This window comes from Trichechus manatus, unplaced genomic scaffold (assembly GCF_000243295.1).
Source record: "Trichechus manatus latirostris isolate Lorelei unplaced genomic scaffold, TriManLat1.0 scaffold00169, whole genome shotgun sequence".
Classification (NCBI taxonomy): Eukaryota; Metazoa; Chordata; class Mammalia; order Sirenia; family Trichechidae; genus Trichechus; species Trichechus manatus.
The window spans coordinates 3,902,605-3,929,460 of record NW_004444105.1 but is presented as its reverse complement, the minus strand read 5'-3'; the positions used below and the strand labels follow the sequence as shown (position 1 = coordinate 3,929,460).

Here is a 26,856-nt window from a genome sequence, read left to right as displayed (position 1 = left end):
TGATTGCAAAACACATGCCTGAGTCTGTGTTTATATCTAGAGCAAAGATATCACATTTTGGCATAGCAGCTACAATTGGGGTTATTAACTGTTTGAGTCTGTGGTCTACTGTCAACCTCCAAGATCAGTCTTATAAGGTCCAAACTGAGTTAAATCGAAAAAATGATAGGGACCACCAACCCTGCATCCTCTAGGTGTTAAAGGTGGCACTAATCTTTGCCATTCCCTCCAAGATACAGTGTTCAGGTTTTACTATTTTGGTAATGAGAAGAGAGAAGTCTTAGAGTTTTCCACTTGGGGTTTCTCACTTCATTCATTCTTACCCAGCTTGCCAAGAAACCAATATATGTCTGTTTCAATTATATATGCAGGGACCAGGGATATTACCACAAGGGGCAGTTTCATGGGGCTAGGACACCCACAGTAAACTCAACCTGGGCTGGAACTCTATGTATGACCCAACCAATATTTTCCTATTTTAACAAAGGGGCCATGGTGAAGCTTAAGTATCTGGGTATCAACTTGGATGCTGTGTCCAACAGTCCTTGAAATGTCTGTGTTATTCTTTTTACCCACGATAATTGTTATCCAAGTAAAGGGCCATAGGACCTCATGGGAAAGGACTGAGGAGAATCACAACTGTATGTACTTGAGTGGTGTTGCAGGGGCCTTCCTCACGGGGACCTGGCCTCCATTCAGGCATGGGGTGGCAGGTCTGAGAAGGGCTCAGGCCCAGAGACTTGGCAAGGGATTGTGACTTTTTATCAAGATGGATAAGATATCATTCTAGAATGTCCCGTTCTCTGAACTCTTTGATCCTTCCCTTACCATTTGCCATGACAATTCCAGAATGTCTAATTAGGGTGAACATTGCATTTTCTAGGCTTCCAAGAGTCAATCCAGCAGCAGATTAGTCCCATCTCCCAGGATATCTCACTGTGGTTTTGATTTTCATCTCTGATGGCTAATGATGTTCAATTGTTCCACATCAATGAACTTTCCCTTATCCCACTTGATATTCTGTCCCCTTGATTCAACACTCCCAGGGTCTGGCCCATATACGCTCTTCCAGCTTCTGCCAGAGCATACTAGCTAGGCCCTGCAGCTTCTTTGGCATATGGACCCCTTTTGGATTTTCCTTATACACAACCATGTTTCTGCAAATAATGAGAATTTCATTTCTTCTTTTCCAAACATTGTACCTTTGGGATATTTTGTTTGTTTTGTTTGCCAACCTTCTTAGTTCAAAGTCACACTTGTTGGCCCCTTCCAGTGAGTCTATGATATTCTGACTAATCAGAAAAAATCTGTAGGAATACCTGCTCAGACTTTCCAACGAGAATGTTGGGGCAAGTAAACAGTTTCCTTGGAGTCAGGGGTTCATAACCTCCATTTATTTTTCTGTTTTATTCTTTTTGGGGGTGTGTGCTCAGAATATATGTATTGTTATGCTTTAAAAATACCTGTTACATATCTTCTGGTAATTTGCATTGATAATTTATTACTGTAGAAGTTGAGCTGAAATAACTTCTGGAGCCCAGTGCTTGTCAAACAGATTTTAAAGATGCACAATTTTCTAATTGTTTATACTCTTTTCTGAAAACAGATAGGACAATGAATTTGACTTCTAAACATAATTTCCGGCATCACATCTACTAGCAATGTTATCTAATCATGGTTTGCCCCAATCATTTTTTGAATACAAGTTTCAGTTGTCATCAAAGAGAATACCATTTTCAATTAGAATCTGAGTTTCTAAACTGAAGAGTTTCTCAAATATGTAACCAAAGAGTTTCTCTCAGGTAAAAATACGGCTCTTTTAGAGATATTTTAATACCATCAAAAATACCAGTATGAAATGTGGTGCCGAGAGGTATTTGGTGCACTGACAAAGTTCCCTAGAGGACTTGGGTTGCTGAAAGCAACAGTTTGAATAGAATAATAAATGCAGAATGAGAGTATTTTTCTCTTTCTTTCTCATCTGCTAGAAAAATATAGATAATAAAACTCATTTTTTGCCTTAGCATTTCAGCTCTCTGCAGATGGGAAAATACAGCCCAGTGGAAATTATTTCTGGCAACCTTGAGAAGCTATGTTAGCATTTTGTGGCATTTCTTTTAGTGACATGTAAAGCATGGCCTTCCCTCATTGCAGTGTCACAGTGAAGTGTTACATCAAAGCCAAAATAGTGCATCCTCAGGGAAAACAGGAAAAAGGGAGCACTGTCCAGACACACACAAAGGGTAAAATTTACTGTAAAGTCTTCCATTTTAGCTCCAAAAGCTGCCTGGGCCATGGATATTGTGCAATGGAGAAATGCACAGAATGTGAGATTCAAAGAAAATGTTATGTATGTGTAAATCTAGAGGAATTTATGTAAATGCAAATCATATGTAAAAAGTAGAGTGAGTTATCGACATACATGCATGCATAAATCTGCATAGTATGTCGAGGCGGGAGTTTAGATGTTACATTGTGGCAGCATCCAACTGGTGATGATGGAGTCCCAAAGCACTGAGTTACAACTTACCTATGTTGTCACCTCAAGTACATATACCATCTGCTGTATCCATAGCATGTGATACAGAAATTATTATCCACATTTTATAAGGAATTTGATGTTCCAAAAGATTCCATTATTTGACAGAGCTTGCACAGTTAATACTATCTAAGGTACTTTGTTAATATACTCCTAGTGTCAAATATTGTAATTTATCTTAAGTTAAACTTGCACTTCTTTTTAACAATTTATTTTATTTTATTGTTGTTATTGTTGTTGAGAATATACATAGCAGAACATATACTAATTCAACAGTTTCTACATGTACAATTCAGTGACACGGATTACATTCTTCAAGTTGTGCGACCATTCTTATCCTCTTTTTCTGACTTGTTCCTCCCTCATTAACATAAACTCACTGCCCTCTAAGGTACCTATCTAATCTTTCAAGTTGCTGTTGTCAATTTGGTCCCATATAGATAGATCTTAAAAGAAAATAATGCTCAAGGCAGACATTCTTTACTAGTTAAGCTAAACTATTTTTGGTTTTAAGACTTCAGGGGATATTTTTGATTTAAGGTTTAAAGATTATCTCAGGGCAAAAGTTTTGGGGGTTTATCCAGCCTCCATGGCTCCAGAAATACTTAATTCCATGAGAATTTGAAATTCTTTTCTGTATTTTATCCTCTTGAGCAGGATTCTTCTATAGAATCTTTGATCAAAATGTTCAGTAATGGTAGCAGGGCACCATCTAGTTCTTCTGGTCTCGTAGCAATGGGGGCAGTTGTTTGTGGAGGCAGTTAGCCTCATATTCCATTTCCTTCTCATATTCTTTAGTCCCCTTCTTCCTCTATTGCTCTAGGTGACTAGAGAAAATTGTTGTGCCTTGTATGGCCATTTGCAAGCTTTTAAGACCAAAGAACTAGGAGGTAGAACAGAAGCACTAAACATGTTATTTGGCAATTAACTAGGATGTTCCTTGAAATCATAACCCTAAACCTCTAAATCAAGGAACCAAATCCCATGAGGTATTTGGTTATACATAAGCAGCCTCAGCAGGTACTTTTTTTTTTTTTTTATCATCTTTGTAAATATATCTATCACACAAATTTTGTCAATTCAGCTTTTTACAGGTACACAACTTATTAAAAGAAATTACATTAAATGGCTGTGCAACCCTACCCTTAATCAATGCAATTTTTCCATCACTGTAAACTGAAACTCAGTACTCCATAAGCAATAATCACCCCGCCCCTCTTCACCCCTGGTATCCACAACTAAACTTTGGTCTCTACATTTGCTTTTTTCTTGTCTTTTTATATAAGTGAGGTCATACAAAATTTATCCTTTTGTGACTGACTTATTTCACCAGCATAATGTATTCATGCTCCATCCATAGTATAGCATATATCAAGTTTTCATTTGTCTTACTGGCTGAGTAGTATTCCATTGTATGTATGTAAAAAATGTTTGTCCATTCATCTGTTGATGGGCATTTAGGTTTTCACATTTTGGTTATTGGGAATAGTGCTATAATGAACACTGATGTACAAGTATCTGTTTGAGGCTCTGCTTTCAAGTCTTTTAGGTACATACCCAGACATGGAATTGCTGGATCATATGGTAGTGAAATGGTATCTCATTGTGGTTTTGATTTTCATCTCTCTGATGGCTAATAATGTGAAGCATCTTTTTGTGTGTTTGGTGGCCATTTGAATGTCTTCTTTGGTGAACTGTCTATTCAAGTCCTTTGCTCATTTTGTGATTGGGTTGTTTGTCTGTTTGTAGTTGTTGAACTTTTATATACATTTTGGTTATTAGATATATGGTTTCCAAAGATATTCTTGCAGTGGGTAACTTGTCTTTTCTCCTTTTTTCTAATGTCTTTTTGATGAATGAAAATTTTTAATTTTAATGCAGTCCCATTTATCTATTTTGTCTTTTGCTGTTTGTTCTTTTATTGTTGTATTAGATAATCCATTGCTAAAAGCTAGACCCAACAGCATTGCCCCTGCATTTTCTTCTAAGAATTTCACAGTTTTAGTTTGCACATTTAGGTCTAAACTTGCACTTTCAATAAAACCTGACATATCCCCTTCATCTTACACTTGGAGAGTTGTTATTTGGATCCAAATCTTGGACTTTATTTTTATTACCACTAAACGTTATCCTAGTAGGTTTATTTCCATTGCTCCAGTCTATGGCCATTTTTGCATCATGTCTTTCATCACTGCAACTCAGTATCAGGTTCAGACTGAAGAATGTCTTATATATTCCCCCCGCATTATTGCTTTGGACAAAGCCTTGTGGTAGTATCCTTCCAGTCAGAGGTTGCGAGTGTATCCAGCTACTATTCCATTTAATGCCAAAGGCATACAGAAATGACTCAAGCTCATTTTTCTGATCTGGCATCTTGGATGAAAGAGCAGGAACTTTGGAGCCAGCAGATTAAATATCACCTCCAGCAATTACCAGTTACATGATTTTGTAAATAAAATAGGATAATAATTCTAACAAGTCCAAGTTTGTAAGGATCTTTCAGGTTGTTCAGTTTGATTCTTCACCCCAGTCATCAAAGAAATAAATGATATTTTTATGATGTGCTAGTTCTTTGTTAACCCCACCCACACGCCAGAGATCCCATTGATCATTGTTTTCTGCTGCTGACAAATTTGTTTTGATAAACTTTTTAGCCTCTTTCCCATTATCACTGTTGTGCTCATATCGCTACTGTTTTTGGAATCCACTTTGTCTCCTTGCTTTAACGTCTGAGTTACCTTTTCCATTTTCTATTTCTCTCATTTTCTGTAAGTCTTCTTGTTTCATGGTAATGGTTTAGTTATCTTACTTGTGTATATTTACTGAGCTTCTTTGGTGGAAATTCACTTGATTTAGGAGATTTTAACTACTTTAGGAAACTTCTTGAACTCTCTTTACATACTTAGCAATTTTATCACTCTTTGATATGTTTCTCCTACCCCTTCTCCTTCAAAAAGATCAGTCTCTTTGACAAAGAATCCAAAAATGAGGGTCAGTCTACTTCTCCATGTTGATGTTGTTAGCTGTTGTCAAGTCAACCCCTGCTCATGGCGACCTTATGTATAACATAATGAAATGTTGCTGGTCCTTCACCATCTCCATGATCGCTGCTTCTCTATCTCAATACATCATAACTCGTATCTTGTAGACCTATGTTTTCCTTGAACAACCATCTCTTTGTGTGTGTGTGTGTGTGTGTTTTGTCAAACCAGCAGAAACAGTCTTCACTTTCTGCATAGTCTAATAGAGACATTATTTACTTTCACTCTTCTCTTTCTCATCAGGTTATTTTTTTCATAAACTTTATTTTTTAAAGCTGTTATAAATTTACAGAGAAATTGTGCAGGAAGTACAGAGAATTTCCATATACCACTCTTCTCCTTGCACACTGCTTCTCCTGTTAATAACATTGTGCATTCATGTGATTCCTTTGCTAAAATTGATACTCCAATATTAATATATTATTATTAACTAAAGTCCATAGTTTACATTAGAGTTCTCTGTTTCTATTGTATGAAGTCCCTGGGTGGCTTAAATGGCTAAACACTCAACTACTAGCTGAAAAGTTGGCAGTTCAAACCCACCAGAGACACCTTGGAAGACAGGCTGACAATCTGCTTCCAAAAGGTCCCATACTTGAGAACCCTATGGAACAGTTCTACTCTGCACACATGGGGTTGCCATGAGTCAGAATTGACTCAATGGCAACAAACAACAAGTTTGTGTTGTACAGTTCTATGGATGTTGACAAATGCATAATATCACATGCCCACCACTATGAAGTTAAGTAGAATTGTTTCCGTGCTTCACCCATTCATCTTCCCTCCTCTCATTGAGCCCCTGGCAAGCACTGATCTTTTACTGTCTCTATAGTTTTAAGGATAAATTTTAATTGTACAATTTTTAATACTTTGAGGGATTTCTAGCCCACTTGAATTATCTCTCCTTCCAGAATCTTTTTTTCTGGAAAGAATGACTTTTTTTTCCTTATGAAGTTTTGAAATCTACTCTTCTAAAGTCAAGAATAAGGAGCAACTGGTGGCACAACAGTTAAGTGCTCCACAGCTAACCAAAATGTTGGCAGTTCAAACCCACCCAGCAGCTCCACAGGAGAAAGACCTGGAAATCTGCTTCCATAAAGATTACAGCCAAGAAAACCCTATGGGACAGTTCTACTCTCTCACATGGGTTTACTATAAGTTGAAAGTCAACTCGGTGGCACCTAACAACAACAACAAAGTCAAAAATATATGTGTAACTATCACCAAATAATTCTCATTAATAGGCAACCATCTTTGCATTGATGCGTCCAAGGGAACAATTTAAGGTTTTTTGTCTATTTATTAATATTACTCAGTATTCAATCATGTTTCAGAGATGGAGTAAATAATATCTAGTTACTCCAAGTCTAGGATCTTTCTATATTAAGCTTCTGCATTTTTCTTCAAGATATTAATAAATATCTCTCATAGACTCACTGTTGGCTAAAACTTCTGGCTTTTATGGATCTTGCCAAGAGAATGTTTGTCTTCACTTCAGCAAATGGTGTGATCTGCATAAGTCCTGAGTGGGCTATATGTAGGAAATCTACTTGGATTTGATTCCTTAATCAGATTTTGAAAAGGGCCAGCCTCAGGAGCATTTCTAAATAAAACCATATGATAACAGGAGTAAGAATAGAGTGTTGTCCATTTTTGTGAAACTCTATCTTATTTCTCCTACTTTTATTCATTTGCTCTGCATGCCATATGGATGAGATTCAAAAGGCAGCCTACCATATTGCATCTTCTGCTTTTTCTTTGGTGACTGGAGATGTGTTGACCGGACGCTCGTAGCTTGTCCCCTCCCGCTATGCCCATTTCTTTCAAGTTAAAGCCTGCTGCATGTGGCCTTCTCAAGTTTGATGTATAACTGTTGCAGAGATAAGCAGCTTCTGTAGCAAACAACTGTTTTAAAAAATCTTGTGATTTATCCATGCTAGATACATTTTTGTTGTTGTTTGTTTGTGGTGGTATGTTTTTCACATTAGGTGTTTCTTAAGATTAGCAAACTAGTGTAAATCTTGTTTCATCCCTCCCTGGGTATTTAGTGTGGTGCTAAGCAAAGCATAGATTAACAAATGCTTACTTGGGATTTAGGATGATTTAAAAAAAAAAAAAAAACAACTTTTCTGATAGAAAGAGAAAATACAAACAGTTCAGTGGATTCCATTGATGGACTGTTTTTGTTCATGCCAGCAACTAACATTACCCACTAGTCCCAAGTTCTATAAAAATAGTTTCAATTACCACGTGCTTCAGGTTATACTTCTTGAAAGTCAAATGCCAAACAGCAGTGACCACTATTTAACCCTGTTTTCATTTGCTTCCATCATGACAGTGCTGCATATGACTGTTCCATGGGGAGAAAGAGGAGAGGTGAGGAGCAGATTCTGGGTGTTCCGGTCAACAAAAGAAAATCGCTGTTAATGAAGCCCCGTCACTACAGCCCCAACATGGACTGCAAAGAAGAGAATGAGGACAGGACTGAGGCTGAGGAGGGCAGTTGCCTGTTGCAAACAGATGATCACTCCATTGCAGGTAGCAAGGAAGAGGGGTCGACACTGTCTGTTCCCTGGCACCAGTGACATGTCTAAATTTATGGAGAACATATGGTTTGTGTGGTTGTAAAAGTATATTCCAGTTTAGAAGCAAAATTGAATTTCCTTTATTTCACTCAACATCTATTTATTGAAGGCCCATTTTTTTATCAGACACTGTGCAGTGTCCAAAGATAAACAAAACCGAGTTCTTGCCTGCAGTCCATTTCCAAAAACACAGATTGGGTTATGCCTCCTTTAGAAGAAAACAAAAGATGCTAAGTCATAAAGTTGAAGAATACCTTGACTCCATAATAGGATGGAAGGAACCCTTTAAAGCCAAGGGGCATATTTAAGCTTTAAGATCTCTTTTTAAAGATTGTGTCCTATGTAACATGATTACTAAAATCTTTATTTTTAAATTGCTTTATCAAAATACATAGTAATATTCAGCCCCAAAAATAATGCAACATGGATCACTATTGGCAAGGAGTCTGTAACCTTAATATTTTAACATATATTTTTTAAATAAATACAGCAATGGACTATATAGAAGGGAACACAAATTGGGAACCTACTGTAGGAAAATGATGTATTATAGAAAATCTGCTAATATGACCATTATTTCAAAAATAAATAATTTTTCAATGCACATTATATTTTCATTAATCCATTTATTCATTCACTCATGGAACACTACTTGCAAACTTCCTGTAATTAAATTACCTTTTTGAAAACTTTAGGATCTATTTTCCCCCAGCTCACAGGTACTTGCATTAGTTCCTGGTGGCCACATTGCCTCTAACAGTTAGAATATCACCAACCACTTTGTGTATGAGGCTGAAACTGAATAACATGAAAAATGTCTTTAAATTTTGTCCGAAAAATAAATAACTGAAAATCTGAAGCTCGACTTCTTAGAAACGAAGTTAGATGAAGGCATGTTCTATTAAATTTACAGAATAGTTTTTTGACTATGACCCATTCTAGGGAATCAAAATATACTAAATAAGTTGTCAATTGAAAAGAAGTATACATTATACAAACAAAAGGTAACTACTTTCTCAGGTCATAAATATCTAGTGTATATAGAATGATAATAATCCGTATTAATAAAAATCATGTAAAATCATACTGACTGAGAGAGCACAAATCTCAGAATCACCACATCTCCAGTAATCAGGGCTTGGGATAAGCTTGAGATTCTATATTTAAAACAAAGTTATATTCTGATTTGACAGCATTTAAGTAAGTTTTCTATCTTTTCACTCTCAGTCACATTGCTTTGAGCCTTGTGGGTCATCTGTAAGTTAGAGTCATCCTTGGCTTCTTGCGTTTCCTTGAAGCTGATCAGTTTCACTTGTTGATTCTTGAAAATTGTAGGTTGCCTTGAGTATTAGGGAGGGTCTTGAATCAGTGTGGCTAGACCTGAGGTATAATTCATCTAAACTCATTGCTGTCAAGTTGATTCTGACTCATAGTGACCCTATAGGACAGAGTAAAACAGTCTTACCGGGTTTCCAAGGAGCAGCTGGTGGATTCTAACTGCCGACCTTTTGGTTAGCAGCCAAGCTCTTAACCACTGCATCACCAGGGCTCCGTAATTCATCTAGCTGACATTAATGAGCCAAATATTTAATAAAAATGAGCATGCTTTTGCATCAACACATTCTCATAAGCTCCATAAGGACAAGGGCTGTATCTGGCCCACTGGTTCCTAGCTTCTATCACAATGGCTTGATTATCATGGATACTTAATATTAACCAAGTGGATATATTCAGGTGTAAGCACCTATAGAATATGAGAACAGGCCCCTCTGTGAGGCTGAGGCCTCCATTGATAACCTCTAAAATACCACCTAGGGAAAGGGAACAAAAACCATCACTTACTGATACCTGTTTGGTATCATCTTCTTTACCTGTGTGACCTACACAGGTATCCTGTGATGAGATATTGTCCTCTTTACGGTGCAGGTAAGGAACTCAGGGTCAGAAAGCTTAAGGAACTGTCTGAGTTGGCACAGTGAGCGCAGCATCACCAGAACTCACACCTAATCTGCAACTCTGATGGCTCTTATTGTGGTGGCAAAGGCACAAAATGAGCGACCAGGTCACCTAAAAAAATATAATTCCACTAGCGTAGAAAAGCTCTGCACCCAGTACAGAGCTGTGAGAAACACATGCCTTGTTAGTGACCTGTGGGTTCAAAAACAAACATAACTTTCTTCCTTATCATCACAGTGCTCTGGGAGGGAGGGTCCACGGAAGTTGGGTCAGGTCTTCAGAATGTCCCTAGAAGCCACAGCCACGATCCATGCAGGCTGCAGCACTCTTCTTTTTCCAAAGAATAATTAATAAATATTTTCTTTGAGCACGTAACAAACAATTGAACCAAACAATTATGTAAACTGGAAGTGACCCAAACGCAGGCAGTTTGGCAGCAGCGTGGGGCAATGCATTGTGGTGCACATGTGTGTTTTGTCACTCCTCTCTCTCTGGTGATCTGCACTTAATAGGAATATTTTAAACTATGTAGCTAAGCAACAGAGGTAATTGTTGCTTTCTAGAGCTTTTGTTAGCACTCTCACACAGCCCAAATATGCATAATTAGGTATAATGTCTATAAATCATTATTGTACACACGTGGGTAGTTAAGTGGAGTGAGAGAAGAGTTCAATGAATTGAGCATATTCACTGAAAATGCTTTTTGTTTGTTTTCTGTAGTTCGTAATACTTTAAAATTATCATAACCCTTTACACTTTCTCTTAATAGCCAACCATGACATTGAGAAAAACTTCATTTGCATTTTAGACTATGTTTAATTTATTATTTAAACCTGGAGTTGCTCTGATATGAATTCAGGAGAGGATAGACCATCCTGTCAAATATTACATGCTTGTTTATCCAGGCTCTTTTCTAGGAAGCAAAATGTTAAAATTTTCAGTTTATGTTGAATAGATCCCAACAAAAGACTGCACCCTATAATCAGCATTATTTAAAGGGGCTAGTGTTGTGACTAAATTCTTCGCTTCATCCAAAAATGCTTTTAGTTACTATGGCAATATTTACTTGATCCTGGCAGTCCAGTGTCGATTTAGGGAGATAATTACCAGAACGGAAGATGATGGAGATGCATTTTTAAGTGTCCTTGTCAGAGACAATGTTTATAAAAAATTAAGTGAGACAGAAAGAGGCACATTGTCTTGGGCACAGACACCCTCTCCTTGGGCTCTAACCACCAATGGCTACGCCTTTCTTCCACCTGAAAATGTTGATTAACATGGAATGCTCTTCGTTTGATGTCTTTAACAGTCTTTAATGGGCTTAATATTTTCTGCTTCCCATCCCCTATCCTGCCTTTTGAAGCAGAGGAATGGTCCTGCAATTTTTTCCTTTTTTCTTTTTTGTCCTAGTGCATGTCAGAAGGACAATTGCTGGTAGCTTGGGCATTTCACAGCCTGGTGTGTGCTCTTCACCATGCTTCCCCATCTCTCCCGTGTCTGGGCCAGGCCTCCAGCCACCAGCCAGCTGGGCTTTCCCTCCTGCTTGCCAATGCCCAATTGCCTGTCTGCATTGGGATGGGTGTGGGTAGTGACCACCCAAACTGAAGCACTCCTGGGAGGGAAGGGGGTAACACCAATAATTACACCAGGACCCCAGGCACATTGGGCTGCCCTCAGTCACAGAGATTTCCTGACTTTCAGGACCCCCGTTGGCCCTGTACTGAGCACAACTAGCTAATTAATATTAAATGTCCTCCAACCACCTCCACCTCTTGCCTCTTTCTTCTTACATAAATGCATGCAAAGACCAGACCAGAGAATTTGTTACTTTTTAAGATATTATTTGATCGTGTTGATTTTTCCATTTACTTGTATTTCCCTGGACATGGAATTTTAGTGTAACAATTACATAAGTGAACAGGAAGTCATGAAAGCTTCAGAATCCTTTTTCTATCATCTCAATGTAGATTTATTGGTATTTCAGCTAATAGTCAATGAAATCTGAAAATATATGTGAGAATATATATGGAGGGCCAGGGAATATAAACCAAATAAGCTTAGAAAATACATTTTCACACCAACAGAGAAATATGATGAGTATTTTTTTGGTAAGGTATAGTATTGTGTATTTTTTATTTCCTTATGGTTGGCTAAGATTTGGGAATATAAGAGGTGCACTAACAATAATTTCACATTCAGCACTGTTGTTATTAAGTATCTACTTCTTGGTCAGTACCCCAGAAATATTTAGCTCTTATAATGCTTAAAATTCTAATAGCTCATTTCTTTAAAGGCAATTCTCAGAATATTAAGTTCTAAGGTTCATTTAGGAGCACTAGTGGTGCAACGGTTAGGCGCTCAGCTGTTAACTGAAAGGTTGGTGGTTTGAACCCACCCAGCTGCTCTGTGGGAAAAAGACCTAGCAATCTGCTTCTATAAAGATTACAGCTTAGGAAACCATACAGGGCAGTTCTACTCTGTCACATAGGGTCACAATGAGTCAAAAATCGTCTGGATGGCAATAACTACAAAGGTTTGTTTTGGTTTAAGAAGATATATGACTTACTCCCTAATGTTTATAAAATTGATAAAGGTCACATATTACACATATTATATATGTATATGTGTGTATGTACATACGTATGTGTGTGTCCTGGTGCTATTTTCTTAAAATATGTTTTGCTCTTCTGTTTTAAACACTGGTTTTCTTTTTCTGTAGAGGAATTCATGATAAAACCTGTGGATGACACTCTTTATTCAGCTGCACAAGAAAACTTCAATAGAAAGGAAGATAGATATGCTAGCTATCAAGAGCTCATGGTCAAATCTTTAATGCCCTTGGGAAAATTTGAAAATGAAGCATCTGTGCAGACCATGAATGAAAACTTAAATGACAGTGGCGTCCAGTCTTTAAAAACAGAGAGTGACGAGGTAGACAATTGCTTTCTGTTTCATTCTGATGATAGGAAAGACAGAGCCAAGGACCCCCAGCTCCGGTACTGCTCCTCCGATGACGGGGAAAGTAACTCAGAAAGTGCAGAGATGGGTTGGGAGAGCAGCTCCAATTTCTCAGAAGAAACCAAACCACGCAGAGGCCCCAAGTATATTTTAGTGGATGATAAAAAAGACCCATTAGAAGTTTCAGAAATAAAAACAGAAGGTGAAAAATGTATCCCTTGTGAAAACATGTGTGACCGTGAAGCGGAAAGGAAGGACCCTCAGAAGGCTCACGCGGAGCCCCTGGAGTGCCCAGCCCAGCCTCCCTTCCCCGAGCGCAAGGAAGATGATCAAGAGTGCCTGTCCATGGTGACCCAGGAGTCTGGGGAACTGGAGAAAGCCAAGGGCAACTTAAGTTTGCCGGAGCAGGCAATAGCACTGCAGGAGGAGCCAGGCCGCGCCTGCCATGGCACCTACAAAGACCTGGACCGGTTTCTCCTGGAGCACTTGGCCAGGGAAAGGAGGCAAGCCAAAGTTACTGACCTGGGTGGAAGACAAATCTTTAACAGCAAACGTAAGGCACATCTTTACATTACTGTAGGGATATAATTGCTTTAGGGTTTGAAAATAAACAAGCTGGATTTGGTTATTTGTATCAGATAACTTTTTGACAACTTAATGCAATTTTATACTATAAAATATAACAATTTCCTTTTTCTCCCTTACTATCTAGTTTGTACTCAGATCGAAGGAGGTCAGTTTTTCCCCGCAGTGTTTTCACAAGCAAAGAGAGGATCCATTGCCTCAATTTCTTTTAATTTAACTGCTATTTTTTTAAATGTATACCACCACCACGACCAGTTGCCATAGAGTCAACTCCAATTCATGTCGACTCCATGTGTGTCAGAGTAGAACTCTGCTCCATAGGGTTTTCAATAGATAATTTTTCAGAAGTAGATCACCATTCCTTACTTCTGAGGTGCCTCTAGGTGGCCTTGAAATTTTAACCTTTTTGTTAACAGCCAAGAGCGTTAACCGTTTGCACCATCCAGTGACTTTTAATATATTCCCTTTGCCGTCGACTTGATTCTGACTCATAGCAACCCTGTAGGACAGAGCAGAACTGCACCATAGGGTTTCCAAGGGGTGCTGGTGGATTAGAACTGCTGACTTTTTTTTGGTTAGCAGCTGAGCTATTAACCACTATGCCACCACAGTACTTTTAAAAAGTACTTTATCAAACGTTCTTAGAAGTACATTAATACTTACTAGATTTTAAATCATTTTATTAGCCAAATCAATTCCAGGAACTCTTAAATTTTCTTTCCCACCCTCATTCTGGTAACATCTGATTGTTTTTTTTTTTTGCTCCAAAATCATGGCAAGCCACCTATAAGCCTGAAAGGATGTTCTAATTCTTTTTTTTTTTTTTTTTTTTTTGATAAAACTGAACAGTAATGAGTTTATAAGTTTTACCAGCTCTCTAACTCAGGGTCACATGCAGCCCAAACTTGAATGCAAAGAGTCAATGTGCTTTGAGGAATCCTAATAGTTGTTCCTCAGATTTTAGGACAACTGTGTCCCCTGCCGCCACGAAGGTGCTCCTCTCTACCCCCATCTCTGTCTCTGTCACTCTTCCGGAGCCTTGCACCAGTTGAGCTTAATGATGATTCTAACAGTTATGCAAAGGTTCTCAAATGATTGTCAGTTAGTACCCAGACCACCACCACCACCACCAGTTGCTGTTGAGTCAACTCTGACTCGTGATGACTCCACATGTGTCAGAGTAGAACTGTGTTCCACAGGTTCTCAGTGGCTGACTTTTTGTAAGTAGATTGCCAAGCCTTTCTTCTGAGGTGTCTCTGGGTGGATTCAAATACCTAACCTTTTGGTTAGCATTTGTCTAAGAGTAAAAAATTGTACTCTGTTGAAGTAATTACAAAGAGATTTATTGAAGGGAGAGACAGCTTGAACTGGAGAAAACACTGAGTTTCACAAAGTGAAAGTCAAAGCTCCAAGGTGGTGAAGCTGCAAACACATTTTTATAGAGTGAGAACAAAGAACTTTAGGTATACTATTTTGATTGGAAGCTACAAACTATGATCAGCATAAGGCAGGATCATTAGAAGCCAGGGCTCAAAAGAGATTGGTTTATCAGGGTATGAGGGCATTTTGGATTAGTGGCTTATAGTTAAGCTGTTTATTTCAAGGCTCCTTGGGAACAAGCTCCTTGGGAACAAGCTGCAGATGAGCTGTTTGTTTTAAGGCTATTTGGGAACTAGCTAATGATATACTGATTGGTGCTTGGTGAGGTAAGATGGTCCAGGGTGGAATATCTGGAGACAGGGAACTTAATGTGATGGATTCTATGGGAAGACAAGGTAAAAATTAACTTGGTTAGGGGAAAGTTCTCCTGAGAATATCTTTACACAAAGGGTTTCGATGTATTTCCTTCTCCTCGTTTTGTATGAGGTGCTTTTGACATTCTGTAGCCTAATTACAGAGAAAAACATTCCCTTGGCTGCAGGTTAATTTTGTGCTAAGATTAACTTCTTAGAGTAGCAGGTTTTCCAAAATGGGGTTTGAGTTCAGACTCAGAGGCAGCATCCTTTTAGTTATGACAAACACCCCAAAGAGTTTAATTTTAGGGTGTTCTTTCTCAAATTCAAGTGCATTCACCGTTTGCACCACCCAGAGGACTCTTCATTGCCCAGAAACCTTGTTTACAATGTGTCGTTCCATGATGCAGTCAGACTTATTGCTCGGGAACCCTGAGGGTCCGGGTCATGAATCTGCATTTGTTAGCAGGCTCTTCAGGTAATTCAAGTCTGAGAACCACAGAACTAGGGAGGGTTATATAAGAGAAAAATAGGGTAATAGATTAAAAGAGTTTACAAGGATAACATGCCAGTATGGTTTACAAAATCTTGGTTGCTGAGATTTCTCCAGAAATGAATAGTTTATTCTGTCATTTTAAGCCCATTTTCAAACTCACCTGCCATCTCTCCAAACAATTTATTGCAGCTCAGAACTGAGGATGCAAAAAAGAATAAAATACTGTTATATTCTGTTGAAAAACCCATTGTTGTCAAGTCGATTCTGACCCATAGCAACTCATATTGAACAGAGTAGAACTGTCCCAATAGGGCTTCCAAGCTGTAATCTTTAAGGAAGCAGACTGTCACATTTTTCTCCCACAGAGTGGCTGGTGAATTCAAACCATGAAACTTTCAGTTAGCAGAGGCTGCTATGTTCAAACCACTGACCTTTTCAGCCAAGCGCTTAATCACTGCGACACCAGGGTTCCTTTAATGTCATTAAAAAAAACAAAAACAAAAACGCTGTCCAGTCAGTTCCGACTCGTAGCAACCCTATAGAACAGAGTAGAACTGCCTCATAGCATTTCCAAGGAGCAGGTGGTGGATTCAAACTGCCAACCTTTTGCTTAGCCGCCGAGCTCTCAACAACTGTGCTGCCAGGGCTCCTTAACATCATGTAGTGAGGAGCAAAATAAGAATGCTATGCAGACAAACTGCAAGGGATGGATTGGGGCAGCATGCCAATGATGTGTGAGGTTTGGGGCAGGGAGCCACATACTCAGCTCTGGACATTCACACTAATATGCAGCTTGGTGAATTTATCTGTGTGTGTATGTGTGTGTGTGTGTGTGTGTGTGTGTAATGACTACACAATCAGAAAAAGAGATAAAATTTACTCCAAATTCCGCAAACCCGTCATTTCTAATATACTATATTTCATGATTGTGAGGATGGTGCAGTGTTTCGTTCTGTTGTACATAGGGTCACTATGGGTCAGAATTGACTCAACAGCACGTAACAACAACAAATATTTCATTGATTCTAAAATACACAGTTTTCCCATGTTAACATCTCTGAAATCAGTGGTGTGTGTCATAGGTTAATTTTCAGTAGTTGTTTCTTTCTTAATAGAACACAAAATGATGTTTCATTTTACAATTGATAGCATCTTACAGCCAATGAAGTATGGTATTTGGAGAAACCTTAATTATTTGTGCCACAGCTTAAAATACTTGATGATCCTTGGCTCATTATTACAAAAGTTTTTATACCTTTTTGTTACCAAAAATTAACAAGGCAATAGAAACTGTGTTTGTAAACACTGGGTCATGTTGGGAATTTGGAGAATTATTAATGGGGCTGGATGGATCAGCAGTGTATGTTATTGCATATGGCATGGTCCTGCTGTCAGGTCAGGAACAAAGGCCACATTGCTGTGCTAAAAGCTTATACAAGAAGATGCAGATGGACTAATATGAAACAGAGGCCAATAAGGTGGCCCTCATGGTGCAGGGAAACCTTAGCCTCAGTCTAGAGGATGACCACAGAATCCAAATTCACTTTACTGTCCTTTGGTCCAGGTGTGGGGCCAGTGGCATCTGGGACACTGCTTTCTCTGATGTGCATACCAGAGCTTATAAGTCAACATGCATCACAACTGTTAGCAATGTTCTCCAAAACACTATCCCAACTTCCCATTCACCTTGGTCATGTGACCGCTGCTAAGGAGAGAACACTAGGATTAAACAAAATGGTTTTACCCAAGCCATCAGATGAGTTGGGCAATTGTAAAATAAATTTAGTTATAATGTCACTACTAAACACATAGTGAGGCTTTAGCTCTCAATACAAGTACAGTCATCATATAATTTTGTCCAGCCTAGGACACTTTTAGAGTGAACAGATCGATATGAATAATTACATGAGTATAACAGGTATGGACAGGGACTGTCTCAGGCAAACCAGGATGTTAGGTCCCAAATATAAGGGCACTCTCATTATGCAGCATTGTGCTAAGGAGAAAAAACCAAAGAGAGGAGCCAGGCTGAGAGTTACCCACAGCTCAGGCTCTGGCTTCTTATCGTGCAAACAGGTTCTGCCCTATAAAGCATTTCATCAGCATCTTTGTTTCACTCATCCGAGAAGAGACTTGCAGACAAAAGTGTGTGATGGACTGTGAGTCGGCCACACCTGGTCAGGTGCCAGCCCTACCTTATCTCCAACCCCCTCTCTGGCTTCCCACAGACAAACAGTGTGGCAAGGAGGGAAATGCTCCACGCCAAACAATTCAATGGGATTTAGAAATGTGGTCTCGCTTACACACGATCCAAGAGAGGAAGAGCATCAAAATACATATTGCTACTTTTCTCATTTTCTCCAATACACTCTCATATGGTGTCACCCCTCCTAATTTCACATTAGCCAGACTTCAAGGATTCTGACTAGTAGTCTGCAGATAGATATACTACATGCCCAAATCAATTTGAAATTTGGCAACATTTTTGGATTACATAAAATATAGTATATCCACAAAGTCATAAGACTTACCAAGACTCTTAATATGCCTCTTAGTATATTACAAAACACAAACATATAGTCACGACATTGACACATTTAAATTCTGTCTCTCTTAAAAATAAATGGCTGCTACTCCATGTGTCCCTAATCTTCCTCTGTTAAGTACTCACTTAAATGTACTATTTTCTCTCTGCTGCTCCTCTGGGCAGGTGGGTTTGTTACACCTTGAGGGTCCCTTGGTGGGTTCCTCCCCCTCTCTGCTGAAACCATGCCCCCATATAATTGTATTACATAAGACCTACTGTGCCCAATCTGTCCGGGACCATTCATAATCCAGTAGCTGGGCAGCCTAGTATCACTCCTAGAAATGTTGCTCCTAGAAATGCAGCGTCCGGGAGATTTCTGCTGTGTGGCCCTTCTGCCTGTAAAGCCCTGTGAAGAGAAGCACACGGACCTCCACTCCCTGATGCCGGCCCTTGCCCTCACTCCTCCTATGGCTGTTTCCTTGTGGCAAGATTGTTTGCATAACTTATTTTCACTCTCAGCCTCAAGTGTGCTCTTTACTTCTGGTCCCACTGTCCCGAGAGTCCACAGCCTGCATGGAGTTGGAGTTGAAGCTGAGGGACAGTCCTGTTTGCAGGACTGGACCAGGCAGGAAGTGTGGAGGCAAGCGTGGCCGTAATGCTTTTAAAAATGTATCTACCATCTCAATCACTAGTATGAAAATTCCTGCTAGGGCCTCGCCTGTGTCAGCCATGGCCCCATCACTGGCCTGTTTACATCTTTCTCTACCCCTCAGCAGTGCGTGCCAGGAAATGAGCCCCTGGGGTGTCTCCAGCACTCCTTTCTCAGGTCCAACCTTGTGGCAGCTGAAAAAACCAGGTTGAATGCCTCTCTTTTTTTGCCCATTGCAGCTGTTGCCACCCACCCCCGCCCATCCCTCCTCTGCTGACACCCCCTGTGCTAGGCCACACTCCCCAGTCCACACATGGCACCCCTCCTTAAGTACTTCTGGTCCCTTTGAGTGTCCGGAAAGGGCCTCTCCCTCAGGCTTTTGTTCCAAGTCCCTGTATATGCATCTTACAGGGCAGCATACTACGGGGTGTGGGAGCCTGGGACTGACTGGTAGGAAGGGAGGCTGTGGGATGGCAGAGGACAGCTTAAGGACCCACCTGGCCTGAACGCCCATGCACACTGATCTGCAGAGCTGGAGGCACTGGACACAAAGGGCTGCTGCACCCTGGGTCCCTGACTGAGGCTGCCAGGCACCCGCAGGCACATGCCAGAGGGGCCTTGTCAGATATGATAGCTATGGCTTCTTTGTTTTGTAACTGACTCAGGCTGGTTCCAGACTCTTTTAATGGGAGATGGTTTTGGCTTGAATAGCTTGTTTCTTCTCTCTCACATTTTTTTTTTTTCTTGCGGGGCGCCCGTGCATCCTCTGGGTAGGTCGACTTGTCATAATGAGGCTCTAACAACAATATGTGACATGACAACTTAAAACCATCTCTGCATTTTAGCACTCCCTTGCCCTGTGTCAGCCTTTGCTTAGGAAACCAAGGAAATTGAAAACATTTTTCTGTTTCCACAGGTCTTAGTTGAGGGTCTTAATCAAGGCAATGTGAGAAGAATGCTCATGACTCTAGAACTGAACCAAGTGGAGGTGTCAGGTCCCCAAGGCCGCAAGATTGAATGGGGCGGGAGGAAAAATAACCCAATGACTCTCTGCATCTGATCTTTCCACAGACTTGCCAAGGCCTGACAAGAGGGAGACGAAGTGCCCCATCCCGGGGTGCGACGGCACGGGGCACGTGACTGGGCTCTACCCGCACCACCGCAGCCTCTCGGGCTGCCCCCACAAAGTGCGGGTACCCCTGGAGAGTGAGTATTTTCTAACCCCAAAGAGGTAGGCTTGTATGCAAAGCTCCAGAATACCTTCATCTTGCTCTTCCAATTTGGAATTTGCAATGGAAATGTTAAGTTTTCTCTCAGTGTCTTGGCTTGAGCCTGCACAGCCCCTCTGACCCAGAGGCCCAGCTTACTTGAGCCCAAAAGGTGGCTTCCTCCTGGTGCATCATCTAAACATGGGGGCATCGCGGCAGTCAGGGATGTCCTGGGGCCACCCTCACCAGTGGGAACACACATGCTTCAATGCCATCTCAGCATGCCCAGCGGTAGTGAGAGCCTGGATGAGAGTGAACCTTAGTCACTCCAGCCACAGCCCCACTGTCGGGTAGGAAACCAGAGACGAAAGGCAAGGACCACCTTCTCTGAGTCTCCACTAATCAACATGTTCTATCCTCTGCTTTTTGAACTTACTTGTGGAAACACCTTTTGCATTATACAAACTGCGACCCTGAGAGCATCTCAACATCACCCTTCTCAAGAGCAAGATTTTATAAATCGCTGAACCCAATCAGCTCAGTACTGCCCTTCAGGACTAGCAGCTCCTCAGACTGATCACCAGTTTCAGTCTCAACCAAGCTTTCTCCAGTAACCAAATGGCAGTAGGGGTGGGGAGAACAGACAAAGAATCAAAATAATTTCGCTTAAGAAATAAAGAAGACTATATTCAGAATTTCACACTGTGGCAAAAAGAAGTAAGTGTTGGACAAATACTGATCTCCACCTGCCCCGAAGAAAAGCACACAAGTGGAAAAGGAAGGTTGTGAGCATTTCAGTTTAAACTAAAAATAACATGAATAGTCTTTTTTAAGTCTAGTGTCAACCACAACAGAGGTTTAGAGAAATTAAAATTTGGACAAGCTTGTTGAATTTAGCTTTTGGAGGTCTTAAGTGCTCATTTGTTTTAATTTGAACATGGGGAGGGGACATGGTGGATTCCATAACTAAATTAATTTGAATGAAAAACTAAGAAATAACTTTGCTAGTGTGTTATGTATTTATGGTAAATTTATCCTTTTTTTTTTTTTATGTCCTGTTTTGTGCTTAGTCCTTGCCATGCATGAAAATGTGCTCAAGTGTCCCACCCCAGGCTGCACAGGACGAGGCCACGTGAACAGCAACCGTAACACCCACCGAAGGTGATTCTGGGGAGAAGCTCCTCATTTGACATTAAAGTAAAAATACTGAGAGAAACTTTCCACCAATAAAATAATGAACTAACAAATCATTGCCTCACTATCAAACACCACTTGAAATAGATAAAAACTATTCTCACTATGTGCAGATTAAAAAAGAAAAAATACCTTATTATATTTTCCTAGAAACTTTTATGTTAGCAATGTTAGCAGCTAATTAAACTAGCCCCACCCCCCACCCCCCACAAAAAATTATATTTTAAAGTGGCTGGAATTATATATTCATGTCATTACCTCTATAAATAGAAAATGTTCTTTTTTGCTGTGGAACCTCACCATAGCTGTCTTGCTGTTGAAAAGAGTTATGTAAGGATTATCTTGGTTCATCTCCAACAAGTACTAAAAAGGTGCCAAAAGGGCTTCAGTATACAATGGTTTTGACTGTAAACCAGGCTTAAGGTAGATATCATTTCTTTGAGGTTGTTACTAACATAAAATATATATATATGCATATTTATATAGAAATGTATTGTGCATAAATATTTTGATGAAGATGTTTATTGTTTTATATGTCTGTTTATATTATGCATAGATTATGTGGCCATGAAGTATTAGTATGACATGTTACCAGAAAACTCTATATCCTACACTTTCAGTTTAAACTAAGATATAAAATTAAGTCACTAAAATTTTACTAAAATCCTTAGATGAGTCATGGAGTTACCATGCTGACTCCTGTGATTGGACATATGGTAATTTAAGTGAGTACATTCCACTTAAAATATTAAGAAGTTTATGTATATAATTTAGTCATTTCTCCCTTATATAATACTTTGATTTAAAAAATCAGTTTGTTACCTTTCACCTCTGAGATAGGATTGGGGAAAAGAGTGGACACTGTAGTTTGAAAGCCCTTTGGCATCTTTTAATGTGATTCTGGTGCTAAGTGAACTATTAATATGACCTAACATTTAGCGTGTGCCAAGTATGCTGTGAGGCACATGCAAAGGCAAACTCCATTATCATTTTAACTCAAATCCTCCCACTTTTTTTTAAAACAGTCTTTCTGGTTGTCCAATTGCTGCAGCTGAAAAATTGACAATGTCCCAGGATAAAAATCAGCTTGATTCTCTCAAAAGCGGGCAGTGTCCTGACCAGGTTCACAGGTATGAAGCTCAGGTGATGTTCCTGATCCCAGTTCGTGTCATGCTTTTATACAATGAGACCTCTCATCCGTCACAAGCCAGCCTCACTGTGGCCTGACCTTCATTCTCAGCTACCCAGAGACCTGCGTGCACAGCCCAGTGAGAAGCTGGGCTAGTTAATTATATCATCCCTCCAAGAGTTTAACTTGAAATTAATCCATATGCAAATAGTTCATTCTGACTCATAGACACCCAATAGGACTAAGTAGAACTACCCTGTAGGGTTTCCAAGAAGTGCCTGGTAGATTTGAACTGCTGACCTTTTGATTAGCAGCTGTAGCTCTTCACCACTACACCACCAAGGTTTCCAAATCTAACATAAAGTGGGTAAATTCAAAAGAAATAAACTATACGAGTACATATACTAATAAAAAATTCTGAGTCAGTACATGTAACCAGTCGTACTGGTCCAGTAAGCTCTCAGTAAGCCTGGAGAAAATGCCATCATAAATCACTCATATCTACTCAAAACATATAATGCTATGCATATCCATCCTCTGTTCCACATATGGAGTGACTGGGTGGCACAACTAGTTAAACACTCAGCTGCTAACTGAAAGGTTGGTGGTTCTAGTCCACCCACAGGCACCTCAAAAGCAGGCTGGAAAGGTCACAGCCTTGAAAACCCTGCGGAGCAGTTCTACTCTGACACACATGAAGTCACCATGGATCAAAATTGACTCAATGGCAATTGGTTTGGTTTTGGTTTCTTTAAAACAAAAATCGTCCCATGAGTTGATAACTGTTAATAACATATCTCCTACTGTTCCTGGTAGCTTCCAGGTCCCCCACAGTGTACAGTGGTTTGGAAGGCCTTATGCCTTGATTATAAAATACATATGATGATGCTTGACATTGAGTTATTCATTTATCTGTACAAAAACCATAAAGTTAGGAAAAGTCATTTCAGGATTCAGATAGACACCAGATATTCATTATTCCTACTGAGTCACTGAAATAGAAAGTTATTAGGAGTTTCAGTATTGTCAGGATATGTTTTCCTTAATATTTTGCTTCCATAGATTTAAATAAAAGACTCAAACTGACATTCAGATCACATCAGTGAAAAATAAATGTCAAGTGAAGATCATGAATACTGTATAACTCAGAATTATACATCTTAAAACAGGATTCTTGGTTAATATTATTGTATTATCTAATTTCTCCCTTAAGTAGGTTACTTATCAAATATATAAACAGCATTGAGTTTCATTTTGCTCATTTATTAAAAGATAAATATTGTCTTAGATTAGAACATTGATGCAAATTTAGGGGTATGAACTAAGTTATTCATACAATCAGATCAGCCATCACTGGAAGATTTTCATGTAGCAGCTAAATATTTTTTTACCTAATCCAAAAAATAGCATTGAAGTTTTGACATTCTGATAAGTCAGGTGTGTTTTTGTGGAACACAAGAAAAAAACTATATTTTTGAAATTTCTAAACTCTAAAAGGTATGTTTATGTTCTTTTACCGTTGGCCTGCAATACATTTGTGTCTCCTTGGCTGGAGTTGGTGCTATGCAAATATGGTGCCATTGTTTAATTCAAACACAGTAATTTTAAAGGAATGTTTAATTCACATTTAGCTAGGGTGGGGATAACTATAATGAAAAATAGCTACTATAATACAGTAATTTTGATTAATGTTGAAATTATGTAAATTTAATAGATAAAACATTGAACTACTATTTAAAACATTACTTAATTCAGCAAAACAGATTGAAAGTAGGGGGAGATGGTGAAATGTCTAAGAAGAAACTCAAAATTCAGGAACCAAGTGTTTGGTGTCTATGCTGTCCCTGTTGGGTGCCAGGCTTCTGCCAGCTCTGCAGAGCTGAGTGGAACTCAGCACCAGTTCTTCTGAACAGAATATGATTACATTTCCTCACGAGTTACAACCATGAGTATTCACTGCTAACCTGACTTAACAAGCTGTTTGTGCATATCTTGTCAGTGCACTAACCAGTGCCTGCTGATGGCACTTTTCTCTAACAAGCCCAAAGTGTTAACAAACATTGAATGCATGCTCCTCGTGGCATCTGCATATTCCCATTATACCCATGTGAGACTGGGACACAGAATATGCCCATCACCATAGCTCCTGCAGAGCACAAAGAGCCTCCTCAGATCTGTAACTCAGCTCTCTATACAGTGTGATGTCTCTGTGGGACCCAGCGTTAGTTACACATCCAGTCCATTTCCAGTTCTGATACTAATATGCTCACCAATAGTTTTACTTCTTTTGAACTATCCTCCTCTCTCTCTAGGGCAAGCTTAGTGAAGCAAATTGAATTCAATTTCCGATCACAAGCCATAATCTCTCCCAGAGCCACTGTGTCAAAAGAACAAGAGAAGTTTGGAAGAGTACCGTTTGATTATGCCAGTTTTGATGCCCAGGTTTTTGGCAAGCGCCCCCTCCTACAAACAGGGCAAGGACAAAAAACACCACCATTTTCTGAATGTAAGCTTCCAATCCTAATACTTTCTCCAAAAAAGTGTGTGTGTGAGAGAGAGAGAGAGAGAGAGAGAGAGAGTTCTCAAATATATAATATGCTCTTTACAGGTGGGAGGAGAGAAAATATATTATCTAGTAAAATGAATTAAGGAAAACAATAATAAGTTGATCAGTGTAATTGATTATACACCGAAGATGGTGAATACTTAATGGAGTACTTTATTCTACAAATATAGTGTCATTATTTATCTAAATACAGTAATTCTAGACAATTATTTAATTCACAGTTAGCTAGGATTGAGATTAATATATTGAAAAATATAATAGTGATTATAATATTGTAATTTTGATTCATATTGGAATTATGGAAAATTAATAGATAAAATGTTGAAATATTACTGAAAAATCATTTAAATCAGCAAAACATTTAGTCTGAAGATGGGGAAAATGGTGAAAAGACTAAGAAGAAATTCACATTTCAGGAGTCAAGTTTTTGCTAGAATAAAATGTGTGTTCCTGTGGCTGTGGAGATATTTACCCACAAATTTAGGAATTAATACAGAAACATGTAAAATGTGTTAATACTCTGTAATGCTAACATATCCATTTAGAAGACCATAACTCAAAGGTGGTATAATATATAAAACAAATGTTTTCACTAGCACATTTCTTCAAATTATTTATAGTCCTTGAATATTCTAATGAAAAGGTGAAGAAGTGAAGGTTGTGAACAAACACAGGGAATGCTTTCTGCATTATAGCAACTTATTCTTCTCATAACTTACTCTTCGTTAAGGAAGAATCTAAGTAATTCCCCACTTTAAGTCCTCCTTGGGCCACAAATTTTCTACAACTTTCTACAAACCCATGGAATCTCTTTGGTCTCACACCAAATTACCTAGACTGAGTGATCTTAGGAACAGAGAATATTTGCCTCAGTATATGATGTTGATCAACTCTTTCAAAGAGCTAGAATTCCCTGTAAAACCTAGCAGTGGACAATCATTCTTGAAAGAAGTTTGCCCATCTATGAGAAGCACATTATGCTTCAAAAGATACTTGATTTTACCTATTCTTAACAAAAATAGACCCCAGACATAAATAACCACTGTTTAATTCAGGAAAAAAAGAGTTATACACACACTTATAAATATACACAATTTTTGTGTATATTTTATTATGTATACATATGAACACACTATATGCAAAAATCCATACACTCATACATATATGCTTAATTCAAGTGAAGCTAGTTAATGAAAGCATTCTATATACTTGTATAATATGCATCTTAATTTAAAGAATGCAAAATATTCAATGAAATTTCCATATTCTTAAAATATAGAAATAATATTTTTGATGGTTTAAATTTTAGCTTATGAAAAGTAATGATCAAATACTTAAACAATATTTAAAGCAAATCAGTAACTAAATGCTTTGATATTATCCCACATTAAGTCTTAGATACTTCCCCCGTAATCCTGAGTGATATTTACAAACATCAGAGTGAGGACAAAGATGTTAAATTCTACTTCTCAGTATGCCTTGGCACCCATGACAGAAACAAAACCCAAACTCAGCCTTGATATCTAACTGGCCTTTCTGTTCACCTTGAGACGTTTTCTCATTGTCCTTTGCTTATTGCACCCTACCTGAGTGTGCAAGATGCCAACTCAGTCAAGACTCTGTCATCTATTTGGTTGGTTGAAGAACAACTTCTATGGCTTAAGTACAAAGTGATCATATATATCAGATA

At 38.9% G+C, this 26,856-nt stretch overlaps 1 protein-coding gene across 4 annotated transcripts in view; it reads left to right on the top strand.

Moving 5' to 3' along the window:
• Positions 1–7,922: 7,922 nt before the first annotated feature.
• Positions 7,923–26,856, top strand: part of ST18 (ST18 C2H2C-type zinc finger transcription factor) — an 85,370-nt gene continuing 66,436 nt past the window's right edge. Inside the window, exons 1-7 of one of the 4 annotated variants that reach the window (XM_023740954.1) lie at positions 7,929–8,118; positions 12,841–13,222; positions 13,310–13,632; positions 20,141–20,275; positions 21,348–21,438; positions 22,497–22,601; positions 24,913–25,106. In XM_023740954.1, the coding sequence (XP_023596722.1) occupies positions 7,938–8,118; positions 12,841–13,222; positions 13,310–13,632; positions 20,141–20,275; positions 21,348–21,438; positions 22,497–22,601; positions 24,913–25,106 (1,411 nt within the window). In that variant the 5' untranslated portion in view covers positions 7,929–7,937. Of the gene's footprint in view, positions 8,119–12,840; positions 13,633–20,140; positions 20,276–21,347; positions 21,439–22,496; positions 22,602–24,912; positions 25,107–26,856 lie in introns of all 4 variants that reach the window. The other 3 variants (XM_012558449.2, XM_023740955.1, XM_023740956.1) reach the window with 3 other exon arrangements.